This window comes from Trachymyrmex cornetzi, unplaced genomic scaffold (genome assembly GCF_001594075.2).
Source record: "Trachymyrmex cornetzi isolate Tcor2-1 unplaced genomic scaffold, Tcor1.1 scaffold230, whole genome shotgun sequence".
NCBI lineage: Eukaryota > Metazoa > Arthropoda > Insecta > Hymenoptera > Formicidae > Trachymyrmex > Trachymyrmex cornetzi.
The window spans coordinates 1,706,246-1,732,407 of record NW_017296957.1 but is presented as its reverse complement, the minus strand read 5'-3'; the positions used below and the strand labels follow the sequence as shown (position 1 = coordinate 1,732,407).

Genomic DNA, 26,162 nt, shown 5'->3' with positions numbered 1-26,162 from the left:
AAAGTTACCAAAAAAGTAACTTGTAACTGTAACTTCGTTACAAGTAACGAGTTACTTCCATTCCCTGCCTGTATATATGCACACATATATATGTGTGACTCAATATGTAAAAGTTGTTTCGACCAAATTGCAATGATTAAGTTTGTTAACTAATCTATTTTTTTACAAATTGAAATTTTTATTTAAACATTTCAATAGTAACTATTAATAAATTAGTTTAATAATGCACACATAAACGAAAGCTTGAAGCGACCTACACTCTCGTAAAGATATCCCGTCAGCAAGTCATAGAGTTGACCCCCTTTTCGGGCTGCTTTCGTCGCGACACTTAAGTCAGGCAGCCGCCATTTTTCGCGACAATTACCGTACAATAATTACATAATTCTCGCCACACTCGGCACTCGCTGCTAGGAGGGATCGTCGAAGGTAGTTGAAACCACAAGTGGTCGAGGCGTTAAAGAAGAGGAAGGGACGTGGTTCCTGGTTTGCGTCAAATGATGTGCTGTAAGCGATAGACGCGGTTAATTCTACAAAAGCCGCGATATAATTGCTATAAAGTGGGGGACAATCTTTTCTTTGATTATTACTTGTTTAGAGACAGAAACATAAAATTTTTACTTTGATTTTAAGCTTTGTTTTGCTGACGAGTATAATAAATAAGAAAAATTTGGCGAATGCTAAACGAAACGCTATAAGGAGAGCTCGAAATTTTACAGAATCAATCTATCGAGATTGCAGAGTACAAGAGAGAGAGTAGGCGTAAAAATTTCGAAGAAACGGCGAAATTCTCAAATAAATCTCGAAGAAAAGAAAGGAGAAAATTCAACCATCTTGCTCCAGCAATTTATCCGCATCTCTCTCCCTTCCGTCCTTTCATTTTAGTTTGCGATGAGACAATGGGACAACAGTTGCAAGACGCGATAGCGCCGGATTAATTCTCGATCGATTTCGAAGCTACTCCATTCGCTCGTATTGTCCACAATCGACCCTGAGAGTCGTCAGCTTCACGTAGTCCGTGTACGTTGCAATACGCGTGAGTTAGTGTAGATTGTGTGTGTGTGTGTGTGTGTGTTGGTACGCAGACACGAGCGCACGCGAAGAAGCCAGGACCACTGGAGACTGAAGATCAAATTATTATTATTATCATAACCATCTGTATGTCTCATGCTACTTCCGAAAGCTTGAAAGTTGGCTCGTTCACCAGATCAAAGGAACCAATGTCGCATTCTCTCGAGAGAATAGAAAAAGCATCTCCAATGGCAAGTCCCTGTAGACGAGTAGATTTTCAAACGAACAGTACCGGTGTGCCGGTATGTATAATATGCCGCTAGAGTACTCTTGGGGAATATAATCCTAATGCGATTTCAATCGTGCCTATAAAGCGACTTTCGTGCAGACCTTTAATGTCTATTGATACAACAAAAAATATACTTAATGAAATATGTGATTAATTCTTCTCTGTTTCTCTTTTTGCAGCTTCTTTCGCACTAAGATGTGCATATTGGAACATATTATATAAATGACAGCTGAGACGCAGGTATCTTTTACAATACGAAATTTGACGATTAAATTAAAATACTTATAAACAAATATTACAAATGCAAAATAGAATACACATATTTTATTAAATATAACATTTCTAAACTATTGAAACGTTAATGAAAGAATTAATGTTGTAATTAAAATATAAATTCTTTATATAAAAAATTCATAGAGCTAAAGAGACTATAACGATAATGTTAGGACACCCTGTGTATAGACCTGATTGGAACCCGAAAACATCGATGACCCTCATTAGGTAGTCATCTTTTAATTAAGCTAGAAAAAGGATGCCGGCCAGTTTCTTCCATTACTCGAGAAACTATCATCATATTTCATCGAACAGATAAATATAAGATTAATGTGTTACAAAAAAGAATTGATATTATATATTTCTAGAAATATGACCTTTCTCATGTAAAACCAAAAATATATTCATATTACTTAAGTTTACACTAAAGCTATTAAAGTTCTTTACTTTAGACACAAACGTGGCATTTAACTAATTGTATTTGTTCTCCGGAGAAATTTGATTTCCTTATTTAATTTCAATAAATTTTTTTATCTGGAATATTGTAAAATTTTCCTCTATCTTTATTTAATGAAATTTGAATAAGCAAATGTAAAGAGTATTCGTTATCGTCGATAAACGACTTGGATAAACGTTAAAACGAAAATCAGTGGATCATTGGATCGCGATGTAAGAGAGATAGCGACGTCATCGATGTCCCTTGGTAGCGGGAAGACATAATTGATACGTACAAATCACCCCCTGCTGCTGACGCGAGGAGGACGAAGCTAGGGATGAGGATGAGTGTACCGAGAAGGGACGATCGACGAACGGTTGTTTGACGGCACCTCTCCCCCTTCCTACACCGACGCACTACGTGAAGCTGGTATCGCATTCACGGTCCACTGCCTCAGGATTCGGGTCCTCCACCCCCCGCTTCTCTGCGCCGGCTCTTCCTTGTAAAAAGAGAGAATACAGAGGATACACCACCCCTCGTCGGCGATCCGTAACCCCCCCGATCGTCAGAATCGAAGGTATCACACAACGAAACGTACTTAGCGAACCGCTACATAAATAACGCATCTGCCGTCGCACTTTGCTGCTATATACACGCTTTAAGCGGCTATGCATTTTTCGCTCTGTTGGAAATACTTACTATTCACACACAAATGCATTGTGAAAGCTGCTAAAGTCTCTCTATCTCCGTGTTACCGTTGCAGACACGTTGTAGAAACAATTGGAATAATTATTTACCGAAGCCGTATTGTCGCTATTGAATAAATTAACAATTCAAAATTCACGAATCGCAACAATAAAGTGATACAGCGCAGAAAATATTTCTGATAGAGATAAATAGTTATCTAATTGTTGCATATCATATATATATTAAAAAGACTTTAATTTTTGAAGCTACAATACATTATAATCATTATTACGGTACATTGTCCGATGACCTTTAAAAGATACATATATTTATCAATTGCGAGATATATGTCTATGTCCTTAAGGTACAAAGGTAGAAGTTAGAACATGGGAGAATGAACGTAAACTATATAAGATTCTCATTCTAACGGCATATATTGGCTTTTTGCCAAGCTACGATGCCGGACCATTAACGAGCGGGCTTGCTTATCAGTTGCTGAGTTCGCGCTACTAGCGCCGGCGATGACCAGCCGTCCGATGAAACTGTTTCTGTCCTCGTATCACCTAGAGACCGCTACGTCTCATAATTCGTCGCATACTGGCTGTAAATGACGAAAACGATCGGCGTAATCGCTAACGCTGACGTCTATCTTCGATATTGATCACCTATTGATCGTCAACCAACTCGCATTCTACCGCCGAAATTATTCATTGGCATGACGTATAACACTACACTGAACTGTGTTAACGCGCTACCGCAACTTTCTCATTATTCCTTCGAATTGATTAAACGCCGATTATTTAATTGTAAACGTATACTTGACATTTTGCGTCTCTTATGATCAAAGTATAAATTAAAAAATACGTTTCCTGTTAAATAAGATAAAGAGAAAAAATAAGAAAATTTATTATTTATTTAAATTCGACAAGTCATACCTATTTTAAATGTTAAAAATTTTTTTATTCTGTTTTAAAGTATTAAAATTCAATAAAAATTATTAATCTAGGAGAAATTTGTTGTAAAAAATAAATTTTTGTACGATAAACATTTCCCCACAAAATCTCTCAATCAAATACCGCGCTGTCTGTTTTTTATCGAAATTTTTCAAATCAAAGATAATCCAGCTTAAACATTTTTTACATATTCGCTTTTCATTTCAATCATATTACCCGCGTAATATTTTTATATACACAAAATATATAATTTACAATATATATTATAGTTGTTTTAAAAAATGTAACTGCATGATGCAAATATATGTATATTATTTATAGTACACATAGCGTACCTGTTTAAAAAATAAAAGAAAGGATCGAGACAGAGAGAGAGAGAATTATGTCTAGACAGTACGCATATCGAAAATTAGGCCATAAGACATTTTAGACGTCATTAAGATATTTTAATGATATCCTTATAAGATGTTTCGCATGTCCGATTTTGGACATGCGTATACTATCGTGTAGGTGCATATATGGGTTGCTTGCATTATATAGAAAAGTGATAATTCCGGAAATAAGGAGGAATATAATTGGTAGTCTACCGATGTGTATTTATAGAAAAATAATCCGGAGAAAAAAAATAAGAAAAATAGCAAGAGATAGCGATAAAATAAAATGTGAGCGGAAAGCTTATAAGAAGTCGAGTGTGTTCGAATATGGCGGAAAAATGGTCGCGCCGTCGGCATAATTGGCAAACGAGGAAAAGTGCTGCCATCACGGAAGCGCTCGGCGACGCTATCGGCGACTCCGCTCCCTCCAAAATCGCGCGTACATTGGCAACATTGTTTTTTGGTAGTTTACAAATAAAATGGCCGATATGTGAGGCTAGTTTGTATGGACAATAAAATATGCAATTATGTAAAATTAATGACCGTCGGGTGTGCGTGCGTCCAAGTGAAAACGTAGTCCCGTGAGCGCGAAAAGTGGAAAAAGTGCGTGAAGCACGAGTGAGAGTGTGGGAGCGCCGCGGGAGGAAGGTGGAGGTTGTCTTTCAAGACCCGTGGACGCCGTGGCCGCGGGCCCGAAAACGAGGAACTCGACTTATGGTCTCCAACACATAGAAGAGACGTGCGGCGTGCTTCCTTCTATTGATGTACAGTGGCGCGACAACGCTACGAAAATACAACTGGTAGATCGGCGGAAGCACGTTTTGAAAAGAGTTTACGATCGTCTTGTTCCGATATTGCCGACGTACGGCAGGTACGGCTGACTACGGCTCCTCGACTTGTCTCTCGCACAGGCCCGGTCTCGATTAGTGTCCCCCGAGAACGGAGTAAGCGCCTCGGAAATACATTGCATCCTCAAACTGTAGCGAGATTAATCACTTTACAGCCTCGTTGTGTATGTAGCCCGCCGAGCCGGAACCGTAGCCGGAGCCGGAACCGGAGCTGTGGCCGGAGCTACCGAGTCCAGTTCAAGCGTCCAGTTCAATCGTCCTCTTCTACGGCCGTTCTTGGCATAGATATGATTCCCGTGTTTTACCTCCAAGGCCGAGATACTGGAGCGTGACGGGTACGTTTACTTGGAACCTCTCAAAATATTTCCCACCGATCAATTTGTTATAGTGGAAAGGGCTGGCGCGGAAAATGCATTGACAGACACGGAGCAACGCACGAGTGCCGCGTCCAGCCAAACTCACCCACCTATCGCTACCTTCACGACCATGTGTACCACTCCTGGAAATGCAGGCGCAGGATTCGGGTACGCTTGGTCCTTTGGTGGGCCAGGGACAGAGACCCGAGAGAATGCCCAGAGCGAACTCGCCACCAATATCAGTTACGCTGTCAACAACAATCAGGATCAAGGTTCCAGTCAAAAGATACAAGTCGACATTAAGCCGGCCAAGGTTGCCACTACCACTCATCGTCGGCCAATGTTTGCGATGAACGAGAGTTGTCAGCAAACCCCTACTACGCATCATGGCCATACGGGTGGAGCGCATAATCAAACAACCCATGGCACTCACGTCCGCACTAAAAAGCATCACGATGTATTTTCATTAACCTGTGACAAAGGAGGATGTAATTGCGATGCAGCGCATCCCACGCCTGCACCTTCCTTGTTCTCAAACACTTTAGTTTTTACTACAGCTGACAAGCATGCCATGAGTAAGCACTTTATGACACCGCTTGGACCGTTGCAGCTTACGGCGGAAGAGTGCAATGAGATATTAATGAAAAGAGCAGCCGCTGCGTCTAATCAAGCCAATGCAACGAATAACGTTGCGACCAGTCAAACAGACAATACTGCCCATTTTGGGCACGTTTTGACTCATGTGAATACTACGCAAATTGAGACAAAAGTCAAACAGCAACAGGATATGGGGAGTCAGGTCCGTGTACCGAAAGAACGACCGTATTCTTGTTCAGAATGTGGCAAATCCTTTCTTCTCAAGCATCATCTTACGACACACGCTAGAGTACACACTGGAGAACGGCCGCACATTTGCATTCATTGTGGCAAGAGTTTTGCGCACAAACATTGTCTTCATACGCATCTGCTATTGCATAGCGCCGAGAGACCTTATCAATGTCGCGAATGTAAAAAATCTTTCACTCTGAAACATCATCTTGTAACACATACCCGTGTGCATACGCGGGAGCGGCCGTTTGTCTGTCAAGAATGCGGAAGAGCATTTCCTCTAAAACGTCACCTAGTGACGCACAGTAAATTCCACTCGGGGGAAAGACCTTACGTTTGCGAAGAGTGCGGGGAGTCGTTTTCGCAAAAGGATCATCTTACGATGCATTCACGCTTCCATGGCAGCCTACATCCATTTGTTTGCCACGATTGCGGTGCAACTTTTCAAAGGAAGTTTGAGCTAGTTAATCATGGTCGGCTACATGGCAGAGTTCCACATTCGTGTACTGTCTGCGGGAAGGAATTTCTGCAGAAGAGAACACTTTTAGCTCATATGCGTTTACATACAGGCGAGACACCTTTCGCTTGTACCGTTTGTGGAGAAGCATTCCCTCGGAAAGCAGACCTGGTCGCTCATTCTAAGATTCACAATAATAATGCAAATACGGATGAAAAATCTCTCACATGCAGGTGAGACTTCGTATATAACATTGCAGTATAATTTTTTAATTTTATCTTAAGATAATTCTTCTCATCTTACATCGTGATACAACTCTAGCTGCTATTAAAGGTGTGCTATGTGAAATTGTTATAAACTTTTCTAAAGTTTATTTTCAACGATTAAATTATTGAATTATTGAACATAATTGTGATGTAAAATATGATATTAAGACAAATTGAATCAAATTTTTCTTTATTTATGATTTCATGTTAAGAATTTAAGCTATCAGAAAAAGTTTAGTACATGTAAACATGATGTAATATATATTAATATTGCTTATAACTATATAAACATCTTTCAAGATTTTTATATATGTTTGACAAATCATAAAAGATAAATATCTAGTACTTATTAATATATATTAGAATAGGTGAAAAAAAAATTATATAATTCAAATATATATTCACTCTGTGATATTATAAGTACGCTCAGTTTCTAGAGAAAAACAAATGATTCTTAATAAATGATTATTATTTCAGAGAATGTGGGCTGGAGTTCCCGAATCGAGAAGCTCTAAATTTGCACCAAAGGTTACATACTGGCGACCGAACACTTGTAACGGACCTTTGTGGGTTAGCAGCTGCCTTTCAGCAAACTCCAGCACATTTTCTTACCCCAAACACTCCAGGAGCACATCAAGTAATCATCACTATGTACCAATATAATTCTTAAAAATATCTTCAAAAAATGTAATTTGACAAATTTATTTTTTTGTTTTTAACATTAAAGATACCTCAGTATCTCAATTAATAATTGTAACAATCTGTGTTCAAAATGTGAAATATGCAAATATTATAAATAGTGTATTTTTAGATGAACGGGCCGATAGGAACGCCAGGTGTAAGTCATATGCATGGTGCGACACAAACATCGCCGCCAGTGGGTTCAGGACCAAAACCTAAGCCACACATTTGTCCTGATTGCGGCCGTGGTTTCGCACAAAAACACGGCTTGTCACAGCATCAACGACGTCATACAGACGGCAGTTGCCATATAAGATCACACATATGCGATAAATGCGGCAAAGCTTTCTTCCAAAAGAATCATTTGTTATTACATCAACGTCAGCATATGGATCCGCCACCAAGTATACTTAGGCAACAACAAAGACAAGCTGCCCAAGCTGCGGCTCAACAAGCGCAACAGCAACAACAGCAAGTGCAACAGCAAGCGCAACAGCAAGTTCAGCAGCAGCAACAGCAACAACAGCAGCAGCAAGTGCAACAAGTACAGCAGCAGCAGCAGCCACAGCAACAACAGCAAACGTGTACTGTTGATACAAAAACGATTCAACTACAGGCAATACAGCAGCAGGTGCAGCAGGTGCAACAACAAGTGCAGCAGCAGCAGCAGCAGCAGCAACAACAGCAGCAGCAGCAGCAGCAACAAACGCAGCAGCAGCAAGCATGTTCCGTGGACGCTAAAGCAATACAGTTGAATGTCACCATGTGAGACGGTATAAAGATGAGGGACTGGAGAGTCCTTGAAACAATAGCACTCCCAAATGCGCACCCTGCTGCCACCCTCTGCACACACTTCTCTTGTACTAACAATACACGTTAGATATATATTTATTATCTCTAGATTCAAAAATAATAATCAATTTTATTACAAGAATAGGACTATACAAAGGATATACATATATATACACTATATTCTAATTAATATAAGGCTTGTAACAAGAAAATAAAAATACCCATATATTAGTGTTTTACATATACTTTATAAATATACAAATATAAAAATATATAAATATATAAATATATAAATATATACTCTAGATATGTAAAATGAGACTAAAACAAATTAGTTGCCTTAACGAGAAGAAGAATTTTAATGGACATATTAACTATTATGTTTGGTGATTTTTTCATTTACTTTTATTTAGTAGGACGTCACTTTATAAGAAAACACATATTGAATAAATCAAGGTAAAAAAAATAAGTTCGCCGTGTATCGCTGCTTTGTTGTTATCCTTCTCAATTAATGTATTTGTGCGATGGTAATTGAAAGGAAATAATCAATGTATGAACAGTAAGAGAGTAACAGAAAAAGGGGACAATTCTGTAAACAGTTTTGGCAAAGGGAGAGAGGGTGGCAGACATTGCGCATTTATGAAGCATTTTTAAAGCTTAGATCTATACAAGACAGCATTTTAGCCCCGCGCAATTTATATTTTTACGTTAAATAATACGAGCAAATTGTTCGTTAAATTTTAGAAATACGTAAGAATCCCGGTTTTATAAGATCCAAATATCAATAAATAGATGTAAATGTTTTTCGTGAGGAGTTAACGCGATGTGTATGAACGCCATATATGATCTTAACTTTATATATAAAAAATTAAAATGCATATATTAGTTTTACATTAGTAAAATTACAAGATTAATACATGTATTCTATATATGTACTAATCTTTTTATACGTGCACTTTGCATTAGGATCCCAAGAAGCCTTTCCACGTGCTTAATTGTCTTTTTCGATCAAAATATTTTCTCCATGATAATAAAGTGCGCGTCGCGTATAGTTACGTGCGAGATTGCTTAGCGGGCTCTTCTAGTAAAATGCAAATTTAATTTTTATCAGCAAGAGTATATTAACTAATAATATAGCTAGAAAATCGGAAGAAATACAAATAAAGGTTTCCTACATAGTTTTAATACGTATCTCTTTCTTTTTTTTTTTTAAATAACTTAAAGCGCTGCCGTACTGATATCCGTAATATATCCGTATACACAAAATTTAAAGTGCAAATTTATGTGTGCTTTATGTCAGCTTTTCTGTCTCTTTTTGTCAGAAACAAAATTGTAGATGTTAATATTTCTTATTTTTTTTACTTTCAGCTCACATGTTGAAAGTTCAAAACTTTTTTTTAAATCGTCTTCCTTTTTTATTTAAAATTTATCAAATAATATAACGCTCGAGAAAAAGAGAGAGAATATACTGTGGACACATTACATCGGTATGTAAAGTAAGTACATCGCATGAATCATAATACATGAATCATATATACGCTTGATTAATTATACATATACACATAATTTTAAAGTCATATCAAATTGATCAAAATAAAGCTCGTACATATATGTATTTTATTTTTGTTAATATATAAAAACTGATGAAAAAAAGATTCAAATTATACAATTTTTTTATTAATCTAATATTTTTTTAAATACACAAACCGATATATATTTTTTGTCGTTTTATATAAAAAACATACTAAAGTTAGCAAAATAGATATAATGCGTGAAATTTGGTTAATTAATGTTAGAATGTCAAGGAACACTATTATTTATTACGAATTTATTATTTACTGCAATTTTACAAATCGCTAAGCATTCCTATAGTATCCTCGAATTTTAATTCTAATAAAATCCATTTTAAACTAAACAAACAATACATAAAGTTTCGCATATTTTTTTATTTGCGTCTTCAATTTTTTTAAGTCAAAATAAATTAGAATATCTTGTTATTTAAATTTTCTATGAAAAATCGACATTATTTCTCGTAAAAAATATCAGTAAATGCGCGCTTTTCGTCTGGGTAAAAAAGCATTATGATTAGAATAAAGAAACAATTGTATACGCAGTATTTGCTTTGTAAATCTTTTTAAAAGAGTACATTTAAAAGAGGGACATCTCGTTACATATTGCATGATGGAGAATCAATTATGTATGCAATTTCGTAAGAGCGCTTAATATGTTAAATAATTCGATATTTACATATCGATATTTCGCGAACATCAAGTTCATGAATCATCGTCTCACCATCATCGTGAAATTATGCGTAAAATTATAATCGTGCCTATAGCCTATGCGTCATTTGTCTATGCTATAACGTTACCTAATGACAGTCTCGCGTTAAAAAATTCTTTTCACCTGCGTTTGTACTACAAGTAACATAAGAATTAAAAAAATAGTTTTAAGCAAATCGCAATATGAAGTAAATTTATCAATGTAAATTATTGGTATAAGATCAAATTTTCAATTTCTCACAGTAATAAAATAAAATTCGCTTTGATGCTGGGATACGTTCGAAATAAAAAATGCCTTACGTTCTAAAATAACGATCGGAAATAAGACGTAATAAATAAAACAAGTCTCACATAATTTTCTAAACCTGAATAATTAAGATTCAGACATTTCTTTGAAAAAAAAAGGATAAGTAATAGTCTGTATATAGATATTTTCTCATAACATTTTCGTGATATAAATATTGATTTAAATATGTGCATATGCATACAAGTGACAAAATCGTGATCAAGTATAGAAAAAGAAATTGATCGGAGTTTTTAATAAACGGAGAAAAAAAAAAGAAGCAGCGTACAACGCTGGGACACTCTAGAACAGGCCGTATTGTATTCGCCGATTTGCGACACGAAGCGCAATCAAGCGACATTTCGAATGAGACCCGTCGCGCGGCCTAGCGGTGATGTCCGTAATCGGTAAGCGGGTTTGGGCGCATGCGCGCGGGTCATCGTATGCGCGATTTCGCCTGCGGACAGCGGACGAACCGAAATAAATCGAACGACGCCGAGTCGATCAGCGGTACGGCGTAAACTGGCGTAAACGATAAACGGCGTTCGCAGGACGTGCGCGTTTCGCGTTAGTGATGATCAAAACGGACCGTCGTCCTCGCCGTGATCGCTCGTGGCACAGCACGCAGACGAAACAGCCGTGATCCGCGATCCGTGTTACGACTGTTACGACTCGCGAGGCAGAGGGAAGAAGATCGAGAACCCGCGTCGTCGCGCTCCGCCGCAGCGGTCACGGATGCATATGGAGGTACGTGAAAAGCTCACCCCCTCGACGTTTCCTGCTTTACTCCGGTACACGCCTTTTTGTTTACTCGGAGAAACCCACCGCGATTTCGTGACACCCTCGACACGACGCGACGCGACGCGACGTGACGCGACGCTCTGCTCCGCGACGCGACGCGACGCAATACAATACGACGCTACGACGACACAGGGCTATCGCGGGAGCGACGTCGAAGCGCGCTTTATATCGCGATCAGTAAACGAATTTTCTTCGCTACGCGTTCGTTCTCACCAAGTCGTCGTCGTCGTCGTCGTCGTCGTCGTCATCGTCGAGCTTGTCGAGCATTATGCAGCCTAGTTGGCACCATAGTTACGTACTCCATACTTGTCCGTCTCTCTCCACTCGTCTCCAACTACGTATTATTGTTTTTCGAATTTCCATCAGAGATCTCGGCAAGTTTTAGAGAGAGAGAGAGAGAGAGAGAGAGAGAGAGAGAGAGAAAGAGAGAGAGCGAGAATCGTCACGTCTTGAACCCACGACGATGGGTTCCGGGGATACCCCGCGGTTAAAGCATCGGGTTTGTGTACGTTCTCAGCTGATGGGGCCTGTCAGCTGCCTCGTTCGTCGTGTCTCGCTCCGCCTCACCCCCTTGCCTCATTTCGCCTCGCCTCTGCACTTCATCTCGCCTACGCCTCGTTTCATCTCGCTTTCCTTCTGGCCTCACCTCGTCTCTCGCCAGAGCATCACGTCGGATTAACGATCCACGATTCTTCTTCCGCCGTTATCAATGGCTCGCTCCGATTTTCTCAACGTGCAGTCTCACTCTGACATGTATCGCGCGATGCGAACCTACTTTATACATATACGCAAGCGAGAGAGAAATTGCTTCGTTCTTAAGAAACGTCTTATGATATTTCAGGACGAACAGAGCCGAGTAGGCACAGATGTTTACGCGACGTGGTATATAACACTTGGAATTCCTCGACGATGTTTCAACCTTTACTCGGGCCCTCTTCGATCGAGATACAAATGTTTAATCAACGTACGCAAAATGGACTTGTCTAGACATCGATTGTATTCGTCGCGTTTAACTCCTGTTTACTCCTTTTGCTGTTTATTTCTCTTCCGCGCGTAACAGATCGCGTGTTCGCACACTTACAAGCGCATATATACGATAAGCGACGTGAATACGTACTGTCACCAGATAATGCGCATCGGTTTGTTTGTATACATTCACAGCTGATTCAACGCGTCGCGTCGTAAAAAATATCGTACAAACATCGGGACGATTATCTTGGCCATACACACGCGCTCTCTCTCTCTCTTTCTGTGTATGTGTCTTATTGTTGACATGTTTTATTCGCGCGGATACTTGAATTTTGTCACACTATATATGTCACAACTATTTTCATTAGAATTTTTTACAATTATTTCGTCTCCAAACTTATACTTAACTCTTAAATTCGTATATAGATTCATTTCTACAATGTAATGAAAAAACAATCTATTACTCATAATGGCTGCGGAAATAGGAAAACAAAGATGCGCGATAAACGAAATTAAATCTGACTCAATTAAATGTACAACATCTACTTAATCATTATGTTTTGAAAAAACAATCTATTACTCATAATGGCTGCGGAAATAGGAAAACAAAGATGCGCGATAAACGATGAAATTAAATCTGAATCAATTAAATGTACAACATATACTTAATCATTATGTTCGATTCTCTTTATTTAAGTTACGTCGTGAAAGTCTTGTATTTTTTTCTAGAGTAGACGCACGCGAGTGAGGTTCCATCTCACAGACGTACCACATTGACAATCGCCAATCACAACGATCAATTATTTCTCTGGAACGTAACTAAAAAGCCTTTTCATTGTATCAGTACGATCGATCTCGCGTACAATCGTTCGATCGCTCGCGAGGAACGGCAGGAGGGAGGAGAGTCCGCGAGAGAATTGCAGCGCGAGATGTCCTTGCGTGTGCGGGCGTCTCGGATGCGACATTTATACACGCGACTCGATCGAACGTGGCGTTGTGGCGCTTGAACCTGTTGGACAACGGTTTTGTGTACATTTACAGCTGACTGCAGACTATCAGCTGACTGCGCGCGACGGAATCGCCGTCACTTCGTGCCGCGCGCGCGCCTGCTCCGCTACCATCCTCTGTTCTTCATCTCCCTGTTGCACACGTATTCCTTTATTCGTTTCTGTTAAAAATTCGATCAATTCTTCTCTCTTCGAACTAATCTCGAAGAATATTTACGGCATCTGCGCATTTGCATCGACCCAGATTGAATTTACTGCAATCTACCTTCTTTCACGTCGCGGGGAACGCCACGCCTTTTTCTTCCCACTTTATTCCCTCTTTTTCTCGTGTTCGTCAACAATTTTCCTTGTTGTCATAGTAATTCTGTATTTCTCCAAATTACTTGATTACGAGCTCGTTACAGTTCTTTGTTCATCATTTGTTCGAGCATTATCGTATATATTCTAGGAATCCTTACGAAATTAAATTGCCGGTTCATTTCAACACTTGCATCATTCTTTAGATATATATCTTTCGATCGAATCCGATCTGATTTAGATCGAAAACGATAATTTGGTCGAAGCTCTTTAGAATTTCCCGTGTAGACTCTCGACCATCTTCTTATCCTTGCGCCGTAATCAGTGCGTTACGATCGCGAGGGCAATGGCTCTCGTCGTCCATTCGATCCTCGTTTGTAATGTAGCTAATGCGGGGTGAAGGGGTTACGACTCGGGTAAATTCTCTTGTATAGAAGGCGGTTTATAAATAACTTAGGGGGCTTTGCCCCCTACTTCGGTCCTCGGTCGTCAACCCCTCGCTCACTTCTCTTCGATCCGTCTGAGGCCATAGGAATCGTCTTTTCTCAAAAGCATCGATCCCTACCGCCGATTTTCATGTTTAATAAGAACAATTGTTTTTGTTGTTCATACTATTACATGGATCGTCCAATAAAATTTGATACGATTCAGTACATCCGACAAGGAGTTGACTGTGAAAAAGTGAATTGCGAATATGGAGCAAAATGAAAATTTCTTTAACGAGTTTTTAATTTTTAATCGAAATCGAACGAGGCTTAGTCTCGTTGCAAGCTGTCGAGACAATCGTCGTCGCGCATATTTGCGCGATAAGAATAAAAAAGACGCCGTTGCGACTACAATAAGTAACAATGACCTTGACTAGTATATTGACTCGAAAGTCCCGTCTCCCTTTGTTCTCGAACATCCGTTAGGAAACCCGTTCCCAAACGTTTTCGTTCTCTTCTCTCTTCGTTGAGTCAGTCGCCGGTAAGGATAGGATCGAATTTAATATGTACTCGTGTGAAAATCCGAGCAAATTCCGATACTTGACTCCGACACTTCCGTTCAATGGAGTTGGATTACCGCTTACAAAGACTAACTACCTCATTCACTTGTAATTTGAACGAGCCAGTTTCGAACATGAAGAAAAGGAACAAATAAGTCTCATCGCGTAAGGAATCATCGCGAAATAAATTTTGATTCAGTTAGTAGGCATCTCGTGAGAAGATGATTGTGATTAGCATTCACTAAGTGTCTGGCATCCGTTCTTCAAAAAAGGATAAGCGGAGTACGAGTCTATCCGTCCGTCATACAGAAAAAGCCTCTATCTTTAACGATTCATAATAACGTCCTTGTCTCTTTGTTTGAACGCGCGCCAGCACATGGCGGTACACATCAGTCGATACGCAGCAGTACATCGATGCAATTGCCTTTGTTTTGAAAGCATACGTTGCTTTTCTCTCACACGTCATTTCCACAACTGTCATCGTGCTCCTTGTCGCTAATCATTTTTTGCAAAAGAAACAGATAAAACGAAAATTGAATTATACATACTTGTCGATAATACTTATTGATTTAAAATAAATTTTGCAAACACAAAATGTTTTGTATGTATAAAACGACCGTGATACACATTAATCCGCGCTATATTAATTTTTGGTGTTTTAATTATTTCAATTTAGGTATCATCGTTAATGCAATTTAGAGACGAGCACTAACAAATTCATCGCGCAATTCACGAGGTGCGATCGATATGCTGTCGGCACGAAACGTGTATTGCAGCGTGCTATAACAGTGCTTCCCGAACCAATGTCAAATCGTTACTGTAAATACCTACTCACCTTACGATATGAATAACATTAGACTTATATTCATGATACTCGCATTTGACATATAATTAAATATAATTAAATATACGTTACAAATTTCTTTATGATACGTATAAAAGTGATTTTCTTTCTCGTTTACGCGCGGTTAACTGGCCCGTGTACGCGCGAAAGAAAAATAAAATAATTATCTCGCGCGTGATCCCGTTGCAGCGAGAATCGATACGAAATGAAAATCGACGTTGCGTAGCATTTTTTTTAACCTTTAGCGTAATCTTCTTGCTTTACAGGTGTCCCCGAACCGGCGCTGTCTGAACCAGCTCAACAGCTGATCGGAGCACGAAGCGGCGGTGAACGGGGCTACTATCGCACCACCACCCCGCGTTTCGGAGAAATTCACTCTCGTGTCGTCTAGGTAAAAAATAAAAACAAGTCTCGTAAATCTCTTGGCGAAGAAAGAGATCTATATTCTTCACCTGACACGAGGAGAATAGCAGCAAGGGCGAAGTGTGTTTTCGCTCGCTTGGACACGCCATCATGGTGAAAACTTTTCAAGCGTATCTACCTTCCTGTCACCGCACTTACTCGTGCATTCACTGCCGTGCTCATCTCGCCAATCACGACGAACTCATCTCTAAGGTAAGCTATACCTCGATCGAATTTCTATGACTAAATCTTTTTTTTTTTTTTGTGTTCTTTTTTGACCGAAGATTCCTAATCATCGCAAATACGATGGATCATATGAACATCGAAGAAACTTTTCTATGGATTTAGTTAATCTGTATTAACGAACATATTTCGAAGTTTGATACAAGACAAGATCTTATGACTTTTTATCTTTATAACGTTATAATCTAATGTATCTACAGTAAGTAATCAAATAGTTGTTATGGGACTATTTTAAAAGATTTCTTTTAATTAGTTTTTCCGTTTTAATTTACCTATTATAGGTATTCGAGTGGTATGCGAAACGATTGTAAAATTGAAATATTCTAACGTGACTATTACTATCGGTTATATTTTGATAAATAGTGATGGGCTAATTTCAAAAGAATCTATTATAGCACAGACATACAAAACTGCAGCCAAAATTTTACGCTCCGAACGGAAACGTAAACAGTTCCAGAATAACTAATAATAGAAACATAACTCGAAAGTCTCTTTTTATAGTACGTTGATGATATAAATTTTGTCTGTTTTGCATTTTCAGTCCTTCCAGGGCAGTCAAGGTCGTGCCTATCTCTTTAATTCTGTGTAAGTATAATTAATGTGATGAAAATAGAACTACTTTGAGATCTTTGGCATTGGCTATCTCTTTATAACACATATGCATATAGGATGTCCTAGAACTCTATTTTTATTTTTTTGATTTTAATTAATATAATTTTTTTATTAAGTCAGAACTTATCATTTTACTCATTTTTCCTTAAAATTTGATTCGATGCTTTTTTGTTTTCTATATTTAACATCTTTGTATATGTATGTTTTATTTTAATAATTATCACAGTAGAGGAAAACACTACTATAAAGATAAATGAAAAATAAGATTTTATGTTCCATTCTACCTTACAAATTTAATTTTTTTAATTATTTAATTTGAAAATTAAATCAATAATTTCTCGTTGTTTTACAGTTCCGTAATAAACATAAACGAAATTGAAATAAATATTCTTCTTTACTTTCTAATGTTTTAGTAATGATTCTAATTTGGGGATATTCTTTGTGTGTTTTGTGTGTCGACATCGATTGATACGTATATATATAATGCAGAATATATACGACAGAAATGGAAAAATGATAATTACGTTACGTAGGGTGAACGTAGGTTGCGGCCCCGCGGAGGAGCGAGTTCTGTTAACTGGGTTGCACGCTGTCGCTGATATCTATTGCGAGTGCTGCAAAACCACCTTAGGATGGAAATATGTTAGTTATCCGTTATCTTAAATTAGTCGTAAATAAAGAAAAAGTTTATAATGTTCACGATGTTAATAATTGTCTACTGATATTTTTTAGGAGCATGCGTTTGAGTCAAGTCAGAAATATAAGGAAGGAAAATTTATAATCGAACTTGCCCATATGATCAAGGAGAATGGATGGGAATGAAAAGCAGAGGGAAATAGAAGAAGTTCCCTGTGCCTCTCATCAAACTTTTCCTGATGACGCCTACAACGTTGTTCTAATTGCAATGTACGGCCCCTCTCTATTCGAACCACCAACGAAAGTCTGTGATTTCATTTGTGATTTATAATCTTAGTAATCTTCGTTTCGGACAATTCAAATACAACATCGGTTTGCTTCTGATCAAATCGAGCAAGCAAAGGTATCGCGGCGATCTGTATTCGTCGGTGGACACATCACCAAGTATTGTAAAGAAATTATTTTTCAATGGAAGAAAAAAGTAGAGTAAGATGACAATGTCAAGTAATGGTGGAACATGACGATGAAGGTGCCATGGTGGAAATAGAAAAGCGAGATTGCTCGGTACGAGCAGTGGGGTGCCCCCCCTCCCTAATTTTGATTCATTATCTTTGTAGACATTGCGTGCAGTCGTGTGTCGACACTGAATGTGTTAAAAATTAAACGTGCGGGGCACCCCGACAATCAGTTTTATCTGTTTTACGCACCGGAACAGCGGAAGTGCCACAGACTTTGCTGGACTGATTGCCTGCCTGCCGCGTCTGTCATTGGAATTTCACTGCCGATATTCCTAATACTAATTAAGAATGCTACGCCGTATTTAGACGGCGTAGTGGTAGTCCTAGTTTAGCATACATTATAGAATACTAAAGCCTATATTACATAATTATAGGACTTCATGGATGTAGAAAATAGGAATGAATAAGAATAATGGAGGCAAGAAGAGAGGAATAGGGGGGGGGGGGGTGAGAGAGAAGGAGGATATAAAAGAAAAAGTCTGGTTAAATGTCACGTGTACATGTTTGGTTTTATGTTCATCATGCCTGCCAAACTGTCTGTTTATCTGCCAGTTGCCACTGTTATTACAGTAGGATCGTATTGTAATACGTTTACGTTTTCATTGGCTGAATAGAATGTGGCGTGATTGAAGTTTTTGTTGTAAAGTCTTGAAACTGCGCCTTCCTTATGTGTGTGCGTGTGTATGTGTGTGTGTGAGCGCGCGTGCAATATATCTAAAATATAAAAAAGGGTGACTGTGCTCGTTTTCTTGAATATCTCAATATCGTTCATAAATATATTTTATAAGATCCAACTGTATTTACAGATTGTTAGTAATGACAGTCGCGATCCTATAAAAAGATAATTTCACTGAGGATTGAACTTTATCACCAAACTTTCGATTACACAAATTTGCAATCGAATATCTATAATAAAGTTGTCGCTTCTTCTACTACGTTGATACGTTTTTGTGCAATGTAGTCTTTGCGTGAGAAATTTTTCCTCGAAATATCAATTATAGAGGCTGTTTATATACGAATGTATCATTTGTGCTATATTCCTTGACAAGCTCTTCCGTTGCTATCTTCTTGTTACGATTATTAAAACGATGGTTAAATAAAGTTCATAGACGAGTGCGCTTATTAGAAAATCAGATAAATACAAGTTGTGTCTATGCATGATGCTTAACGATTGAACCGATGATTAAACAAATTGTATAAATTGTTGTTTAATAATATTGATCGTTAATTGTTTAATTAACAGGAAGGTAGCTCTATTGTGTTTACTGCATCAAGCGATAATCTGTTTATATTGTATAAAGTATTTTGAATGATATCAGTGACCTTTGTTAGCACTGTTTTCCACTAGAAAATTATATGTAGATAAATCATACGTTTAGCTTTCAAGTGCATACATATGAAAGTGCAGTGTATTTGTGCAGCGTATGTAGAAAAATGTTTGCCTATCTATCTGTTCGACAGATTGACCGACTGATCGCCCGAATGAATAAATGAATGAATGAACGAATAAATGAATGATTGTGTCGGCCTAATATTCACGCTGTCACTCAAAGAGTACTTTTTATATTAATGTGCCGATATCCTTATCCGCACTCACCTTTTCGGAACCTTGTTAAAATGTATCTATCAACACTAACTCTGTAGTATTCAGCCTCCACAACTTCCACTATCACAAGATTTTGCTTTGTAAAACGTGTTCTTAATTTTTATATAGATGTATAAATTAAAAATATATATATAAATTTTCTTATTACATAAAATATCTCTCGATGAAAATAAAAAGATAGTCAGCCAGCCTATAAATCAGCCAACCTGAGTGCGGATATAGATGCGCAGTTTTTTGAAAAAAAAGATTACAAAGGAAACTTGAGAGGTAAGTCAGCACATTAATATTTCAGTCCACTTTTAGTTTTCGACATAATTTCCTAATTTTTTTATTTTTAGCCTATATTGTTTACAAATAATTTATCATTGATATCTTTAGCGTTCGATTTCAAATGATACCGCCTCGTTTCGCGCATGCGCTTTTCATTTTCAAAGTTGCCAACGCACGACGAGTGCGCTACTATCGTTTCCACTAACACATGTGTGTAGGTGCAATTGTGTATGTCATGTATGTCTGGATGACAATGGATTCCGCCACGGTCATCTGATCGTTTCCTGTTAGCGTTAGGTTCTTATAATTGTTTTTTTTTGTTCACTTTTTTGTTTACTGTGAGCAAATTTTTATTCGTCGTTATTACCTGTTTGTTAAACACAAAAGTTAAGCTAAGCACACTGCCTATTATTTTAGAATTAATGATGAAAAACGCAAAGGCCAAAAATTCAAGGTAATCGAAGTCGTGAAATTTTTAATGACAAATATATAACATTTTGTATACCTAATGACATTCGCTGATTACGCGACAGGAGTTTACTTTAATAAATTATCGAGATAAAGCGTTGTACAATTTACATTTCTTTTCAAATTACAGATTGAATTATTGTATCACATTTAATTTATAAGACAAACTTTTGCAGAACGTGCTCAGGACGTTTCATCGATAACGGTGGATTGTTCGATGTTGTCGTTCGACCGATGCTACAACAAGGACACGAGGGAGAATTATGCAGTTGGCTGAAAGAAATGAGTTTGATTTGCACAGTTTCCAACTGTCCTCATGCTGATTGTAAAGGACGAAGTTTAATATGGAGTCCTGCGAGAATCGTAGACAAATATATTTGGTCTTGTCCCAACTGTATGAGAAAACAGTCCATAAGGGACAAGTCTTTCTTTTTTGGAATAAAATGTGACCTGAAAATGTGCCTTCAACTGATACTAGGATGGTGTCAAAAAATTCCTTGTGACATTACTGCTTCTTATTTAGGTTCTTATACATATTTATATAAATGTTTCATAATAATCAGGATGTTGTATGACATTAAATGCATGTACATGTTATTGCAGATGTAAAGAAACATGTTGTTAAAAAGATATATGAGCGATGTGACGAAGTTTCTGCAATCTATGTTAAAAAACATCCAGAGGATTGGTTATTAGGCGGTGAGGGTGCAATATTAATTGTGGATGAATTTCCTGGTGGTTATATGATGGAACATCAGCCAGATATAAATTCTGCCAAGAAACGTAATAATAATTCACACACAATAATATGTGTCGCAGAAGCAAATGCCATACCACCTCGCATATGGTTACATATGATTGAGGCTATACCAGAGGTAATATTTTAATGGAAATTATTTTAATTATAAAAAAAATATATCAATATTATTCTATTTGAACTAATTACCATTGTCTTGTTACTTTAAATTATTTAAATTGTATAATTTTTGTAGCCACAAAAAATGGACAAACTACAAACAGGAGTCGATAAGAGTAACATGGTAAAAGAAGCTTTAAAGGAGATTACAAGGCACGCAATACCAGGAAATTATATAGTAGCAAATGATCGTGCTCGTTGCTGCAATTATGAATCTTTACGGAGTCTGAGGCAATACAAAATTGTCAGTGTCGAACAACTACAGAAGTTCGATCCACCTGGTAAAAGTAAACTCCTCAACAATCTCGGTAATTACTTTCTTTAATGACATAATATTTTTGTATGTCTATCTCTATGTATATAAATAGTTTTCGTGTAATTATTTTCTTTCTGTATTTTAAGAAACGATTTGGCAAAGTGCTATTGAAATATGTGAAGAAGTTCAAGAAGCTACTCATACTTCGGGCCAACATATCATTGGTAGGCATTTGTGGAGACAAAAATTTGGTGCATCACCTTCTACCGCGTTTCAAGATATGTTGAATCATATTGCGGAATATTATCGATTTTCCTAAGGTTAGGCACAAATATCAAAATCTCTTTAGTGTGTTATCGCCTTATTGCGTTACTTATTGTTGTCATATATGACAAAGTATTTTTCAAAATAATATTATATTTCTTTATTTCTTTATGACTTTACATTTACAAAATGGATATCGAAAACCAGTTTAAATATTTCAGATTATATACAAGTTTTACAAGTTGCCTTATTAGATTAAATATAAATATAAAGTGTGTGTGTGGATATACATGTATTCCACAAAACTCATTTTTATTTGTAGATAGTAATGAATTATAAATGATTATATCATTAAGTCTTCCAAGTATTATAAGATATTACTCACTATGTAAAATTAAACTCTGATAATGATTGTTGATATATTAGAATTATATAATGAAGAAAGAGTTTGAATATGCTAAGAAAGTGAGGTACAATTGTGAAAAGTTAAATCCCAAAACATTTTATCTTTAATAATGCTAATATTGGCAGAAACTATATGTGTTAAAAGACTGACATTGACTCTACTAATATAATAATAAAAAGTGTAAAAAATTAAAGTAATTTTGAATCCAATAGAGCAATATTAGTGTAAATATGAAATTGTAATAATACGTATAGTAGCCACAGGATACTAAGTATTATTTTAGATGAACCTTTTGTTTTTCTTAATATCTTCAAAAATATTCAAAGACGCACAAAATTAAATTTATAATATAACTTTATATATCTATATTTTTTACAGTACATTTCTCTTTTAAAATTACATGTTAAAAAATTAAGTATTCTCTCTATCTTAAAGTTTCTTCTTAGCCTTCACACTTATGTAATTAATATAGAATGAAAAATCAAGATAGAAGATATTATATTATAATTTCGTATTATTTTATAAGATTACTCAAATGTGAATAGCAAGAAAGTAGTGTAAGTGGAGACAATTGCAGAAAGAAAAATTTAGAATAGAGGAGTTTGTGTATTATTTTCATACATATGTTTGTTATATAACATTCTTTATTGTTGTTATATAACATAGCTTTATTGTTGGACATAATTTTATATCTATAAAAAATCGAGCAAATTTTGCAAGATTTATACTGTATAATCTGTTTACAATTTATCATATAAAATTATAAATAAAATTAAAAAGAATAAAAGTTTCATGCATTTCTTCATGTATTATTTATTTTTCCCCGAAAAATTTAAAAATATAGCTTATATATTGTTTAAAAATTAAACATGTTTCATACTTAAATTTTTACTAATTAAATTTATAATTAATAAATAATAAATAATAAAAATTAAATAATAAGTATAATAATTAAATAAGTTAAATAATTTATTTTTATCTTTTGAGAAAAATGTATGTAAATAAAAAGATATTTTGTTATAATAGATAATAATGTAAACTAAAATTAATGAAATTTATATACGTATTTTACTATATACTATTTATAATATTTATTAAAGTATATACTACAGCAAAATGATAAAAATTAAATTTGTAAAATTGTGGATTTACTTTTCAATTTGAAATACATGTAAAATAAAACTAAAAAAAAATAGATTCATGAGGGGGCACCCGGGTTTGAACCGGGGACCTCTCGATCTGCAGTCGAATGCTCTACCACTGAGCTATACCCCCAATTGCCTACTGATCTTAGATACATACTTTTCAGAGTACAGTTTCTTATATTTATCAAATATATAATTGGAAACAAAAATTTCAATTATATACATATTACATTCGAAATAACAATTTTACCCTCGCAACAGTCATTATTTATTAGATGGATCTCTTTACTTGGAAAAAATTTTTTCAATTTTTATTTAAATAGCTATTTTTAATAATTAATTTTAATTTTATTTAAAACACGGAACTTGTAAAAAAATATAGCTTTTAACATAATAATTGTAATTTTTATTAATTAAAATATCATTGGTTTTTTTATGTCAATAATTTTTCAAGCTTTTCAAAAAACACTCTAAACTTGGTATTATTTAATTTTAAATAATAAACGTTTTAAATATTAAAATTTAATAAATAAATCTTTTGTACTTTTGTTTGATAAAATAAATAAGTTTTTGTTGACACATTTCTGAGACGCGGTGGTATCTAAGCAACCCTTACGTGAACTTGCTCGTACTAATGCAGAGCGTTCAGTGCGTTTCCCACCCTCTAAAGGTACGTTTCACCGTCGCCATAACGAGTCAACCTCGTGGCCGAAGTAACATTTGACAATCAAACTTTGACTTTTGAAATCTGGCGCCAAAATAATGAGTAAACAACAAAATGTAGTTGCGTAATTGCCGTAATTTATATAACGTACGAGGTAAGTAAGTACATCAAATACATATTGAATATTATACTATCGACTAAATTCTTGCATATTGTTCCAATATATGACATCATATGGATGTCAACACATTTACAGCATTAATATTGCTCAATTTTGCATTATTCTATTTTTCATTTTAATTTATTCATTTAATTTCTCTTCAATGTTTTATTTAATGTGTATTTAAAACGATACAATTTTTTTTTATTAATTATATAAATTTTTGTTAATAACTTTTAATTTTTGCTAGAAATATATAATGTATTAATTTGCAAAAATTTATAGTCGATATATATTTATATACATAAATCGATTATAAATTTTTAATATTGATAAAGTTTTTAAGAATATACTGTTACAGGGAATAAACAATATAGTACAAGATCTCTTTTCAATAAAAATTAAGTTTTTTAATGTTTGAGATACGGTTTTTTATTATGCTCAAGAATGTTATGTAAATTTAGTTACTCTCACTTATCGAGAAAAGTTTAAAAAAAAAGAGAAATTATTTATTAAATAAATTTCATTTGCATACTCTTTCCTACGATTATATTAAAAAATATAAAGCATAAGAATGTGAATAAATATTAATTCATTTGTTAACTTTTATAAGTAAACGCATGCACTGTGTTTTGATCGATCGCCGATCTGGATCTCGGTAAACAATAAACACGTGTGATATGTCGAAGGTGCACGAAAAGGCGGAGATGTTACGATTAAATATTGACGATGCAATATCACGAAAAACGAAGGTCTCGGCGAATTATTAACGGAGCAATAATGGATCGATGTGCGGTATGGTGAATTAACGAAATAACGATTTTCAGTCATTGCCGCGTTACGGCGCGAGTTCGTTGCACGTATCTATGTATCTATGCACGTATGTATAACTGTATAAGTACATCTTTTGCGCGAGGCTATGAACTATACATGTATATGAAATCTTACTTACTCTCACTTGCTGCATCTAATCGACATAGAAGCAATTTTTCTTCGGCAGAAACGTCGAAATATTCATTTCGTTAATTATAATAACTAATGCAATAAGGCGTTTTTGAAAAAGATATATAGTTAACAAAATTTTGTTATTAATTTCAAGCAGGTTTTATTTATATTAATTAATAAGATTTTAATGTGTCGATCCTATTTGCGCAAAGATACTCAGATTTAAGATAAGTCAAAGATATCTGAGAATGTAAGTTTAAAATTTATTTATTTATTTATTTATTTAAAATTGTTTACAAGTCGAGTTTTTGAAAATTGTAATAAACTGTCCCTTTTATTGAACTTGATAAATATTAAAATTAACAAATGTATACATGATTAAGTAAGTTTCTTATACTGGACTGACATCCAATTAATTCGTCATCTGTTTGTAACAAATACTAATGTTAATACAACGTAAATATAAGAACATTGTCTATAAACGGATGTAGAAAAAGAATAATGATAGTTTTATTTCATTAATGCCTTCGGGTCTAAAGGACACTGCATATCGCGACCTTTCAGCTAAATAGTCCCTTGGTATTAATGCGATAATAATAAGGATGCGTTCGGGAAGCTACTATATTAGCGGTATTTCTTTTATCGTTGTTTTACGTATAATGAACGACAAAGATAGAATGACACGAATAGCGTTAATAGCGTCTCCCCGAACGCACCCTCAGTAATTTGCTTCCTGATGGCTCGTACGATCAACGCGAGGTGAAGATTAGAATTTGACACGTGACGACCTTGCCGTGGTATCAGCCATTATGGTTCTTTATAGGTATTCCCGTGTTGTGACCGTTGGTTTCTATGGTAGCGAGTGACCTGGTCAGTTCACCACGTGGTCAGTAACTGAACTTTGATTTAGAATCGAAAATTTGGGTCGTACCTTAATG

At 35.9% G+C, this 26,162-nt stretch overlaps 3 protein-coding genes and 1 non-coding gene across 8 annotated transcripts; 3 read left to right on the top strand and 1 right to left on the bottom strand.

Annotated features, from left to right (window-relative positions):
- The first annotated feature begins 5,179 nt into the window (after positions 1–5,179).
- On the top strand, positions 5,180–8,390 carry LOC108760965 (gastrula zinc finger protein XlCGF57.1). Of its 4 annotated transcripts, none has more exons than XM_018507288.1 (4): positions 5,285–6,742; positions 7,253–7,412; positions 7,587–7,916; positions 8,124–8,390. In XM_018507288.1, the coding sequence occupies exons 1-4, from the start codon at positions 5,355–5,357 to the stop codon at positions 8,223–8,225; spliced, it is 1,980 nt and encodes a 659-aa protein (XP_018362790.1). In that variant the 5' UTR covers positions 5,285–5,354; the 3' UTR covers positions 8,226–8,390. The 4 variants fall into 4 exon arrangements, with proteins under 4 accessions (XP_018362791.1, XP_018362790.1, XP_018362789.1 ...); XM_018507287.1 differs by having other exon boundaries at positions 7,587–7,931; positions 7,983–8,390; XM_018507286.1 differs by having other exon boundaries at positions 7,587–7,931; positions 7,962–8,390.
- Positions 8,391–11,204: 2,814 nt separating this feature from the next.
- Ypel (Yippee-like) lies at positions 11,205–18,563 on the top strand. Of its 2 annotated transcripts, XM_018507299.1 has the most exons (6): positions 11,205–11,557; positions 15,546–15,688; positions 15,980–16,328; positions 16,900–16,943; positions 17,504–17,612; positions 17,703–18,563. In XM_018507299.1, exons 3-6 carry the CDS (start codon positions 16,227–16,229, stop codon positions 17,790–17,792), a joined length of 345 nt encoding a protein of 114 aa, XP_018362801.1. In that variant the 5' UTR covers positions 11,205–11,557; positions 15,546–15,688; positions 15,980–16,226; the 3' UTR covers positions 17,793–18,563. The 2 variants fall into 2 exon arrangements, with proteins under 2 accessions (XP_018362801.1, XP_018362800.1); XM_018507298.1 differs by lacking the exon at positions 15,546–15,688.
- Positions 18,564–20,250: 1,687 nt separating this feature from the next.
- LOC108760927 (uncharacterized) lies at positions 20,251–21,985 on the top strand. The gene is made up of 5 exons (XM_018507214.1): positions 20,251–20,454; positions 20,645–20,991; positions 21,072–21,343; positions 21,461–21,692; positions 21,787–21,985. Exons 1-5 carry the CDS (start codon positions 20,423–20,425, stop codon positions 21,957–21,959), a joined length of 1,056 nt encoding a protein of 351 aa, XP_018362716.1. The 5' UTR covers positions 20,251–20,422; the 3' UTR covers positions 21,960–21,985.
- Positions 21,986–23,513: 1,528 nt separating this feature from the next.
- On the bottom strand, positions 23,514–23,585 carry TRNAC-GCA (transfer RNA cysteine (anticodon GCA)). Its single transcript has one exon. It is a non-coding gene; the product is annotated as a tRNA-Cys (tRNA).
- Between the last annotated feature and the right edge of the window lie 2,577 nt (positions 23,586–26,162).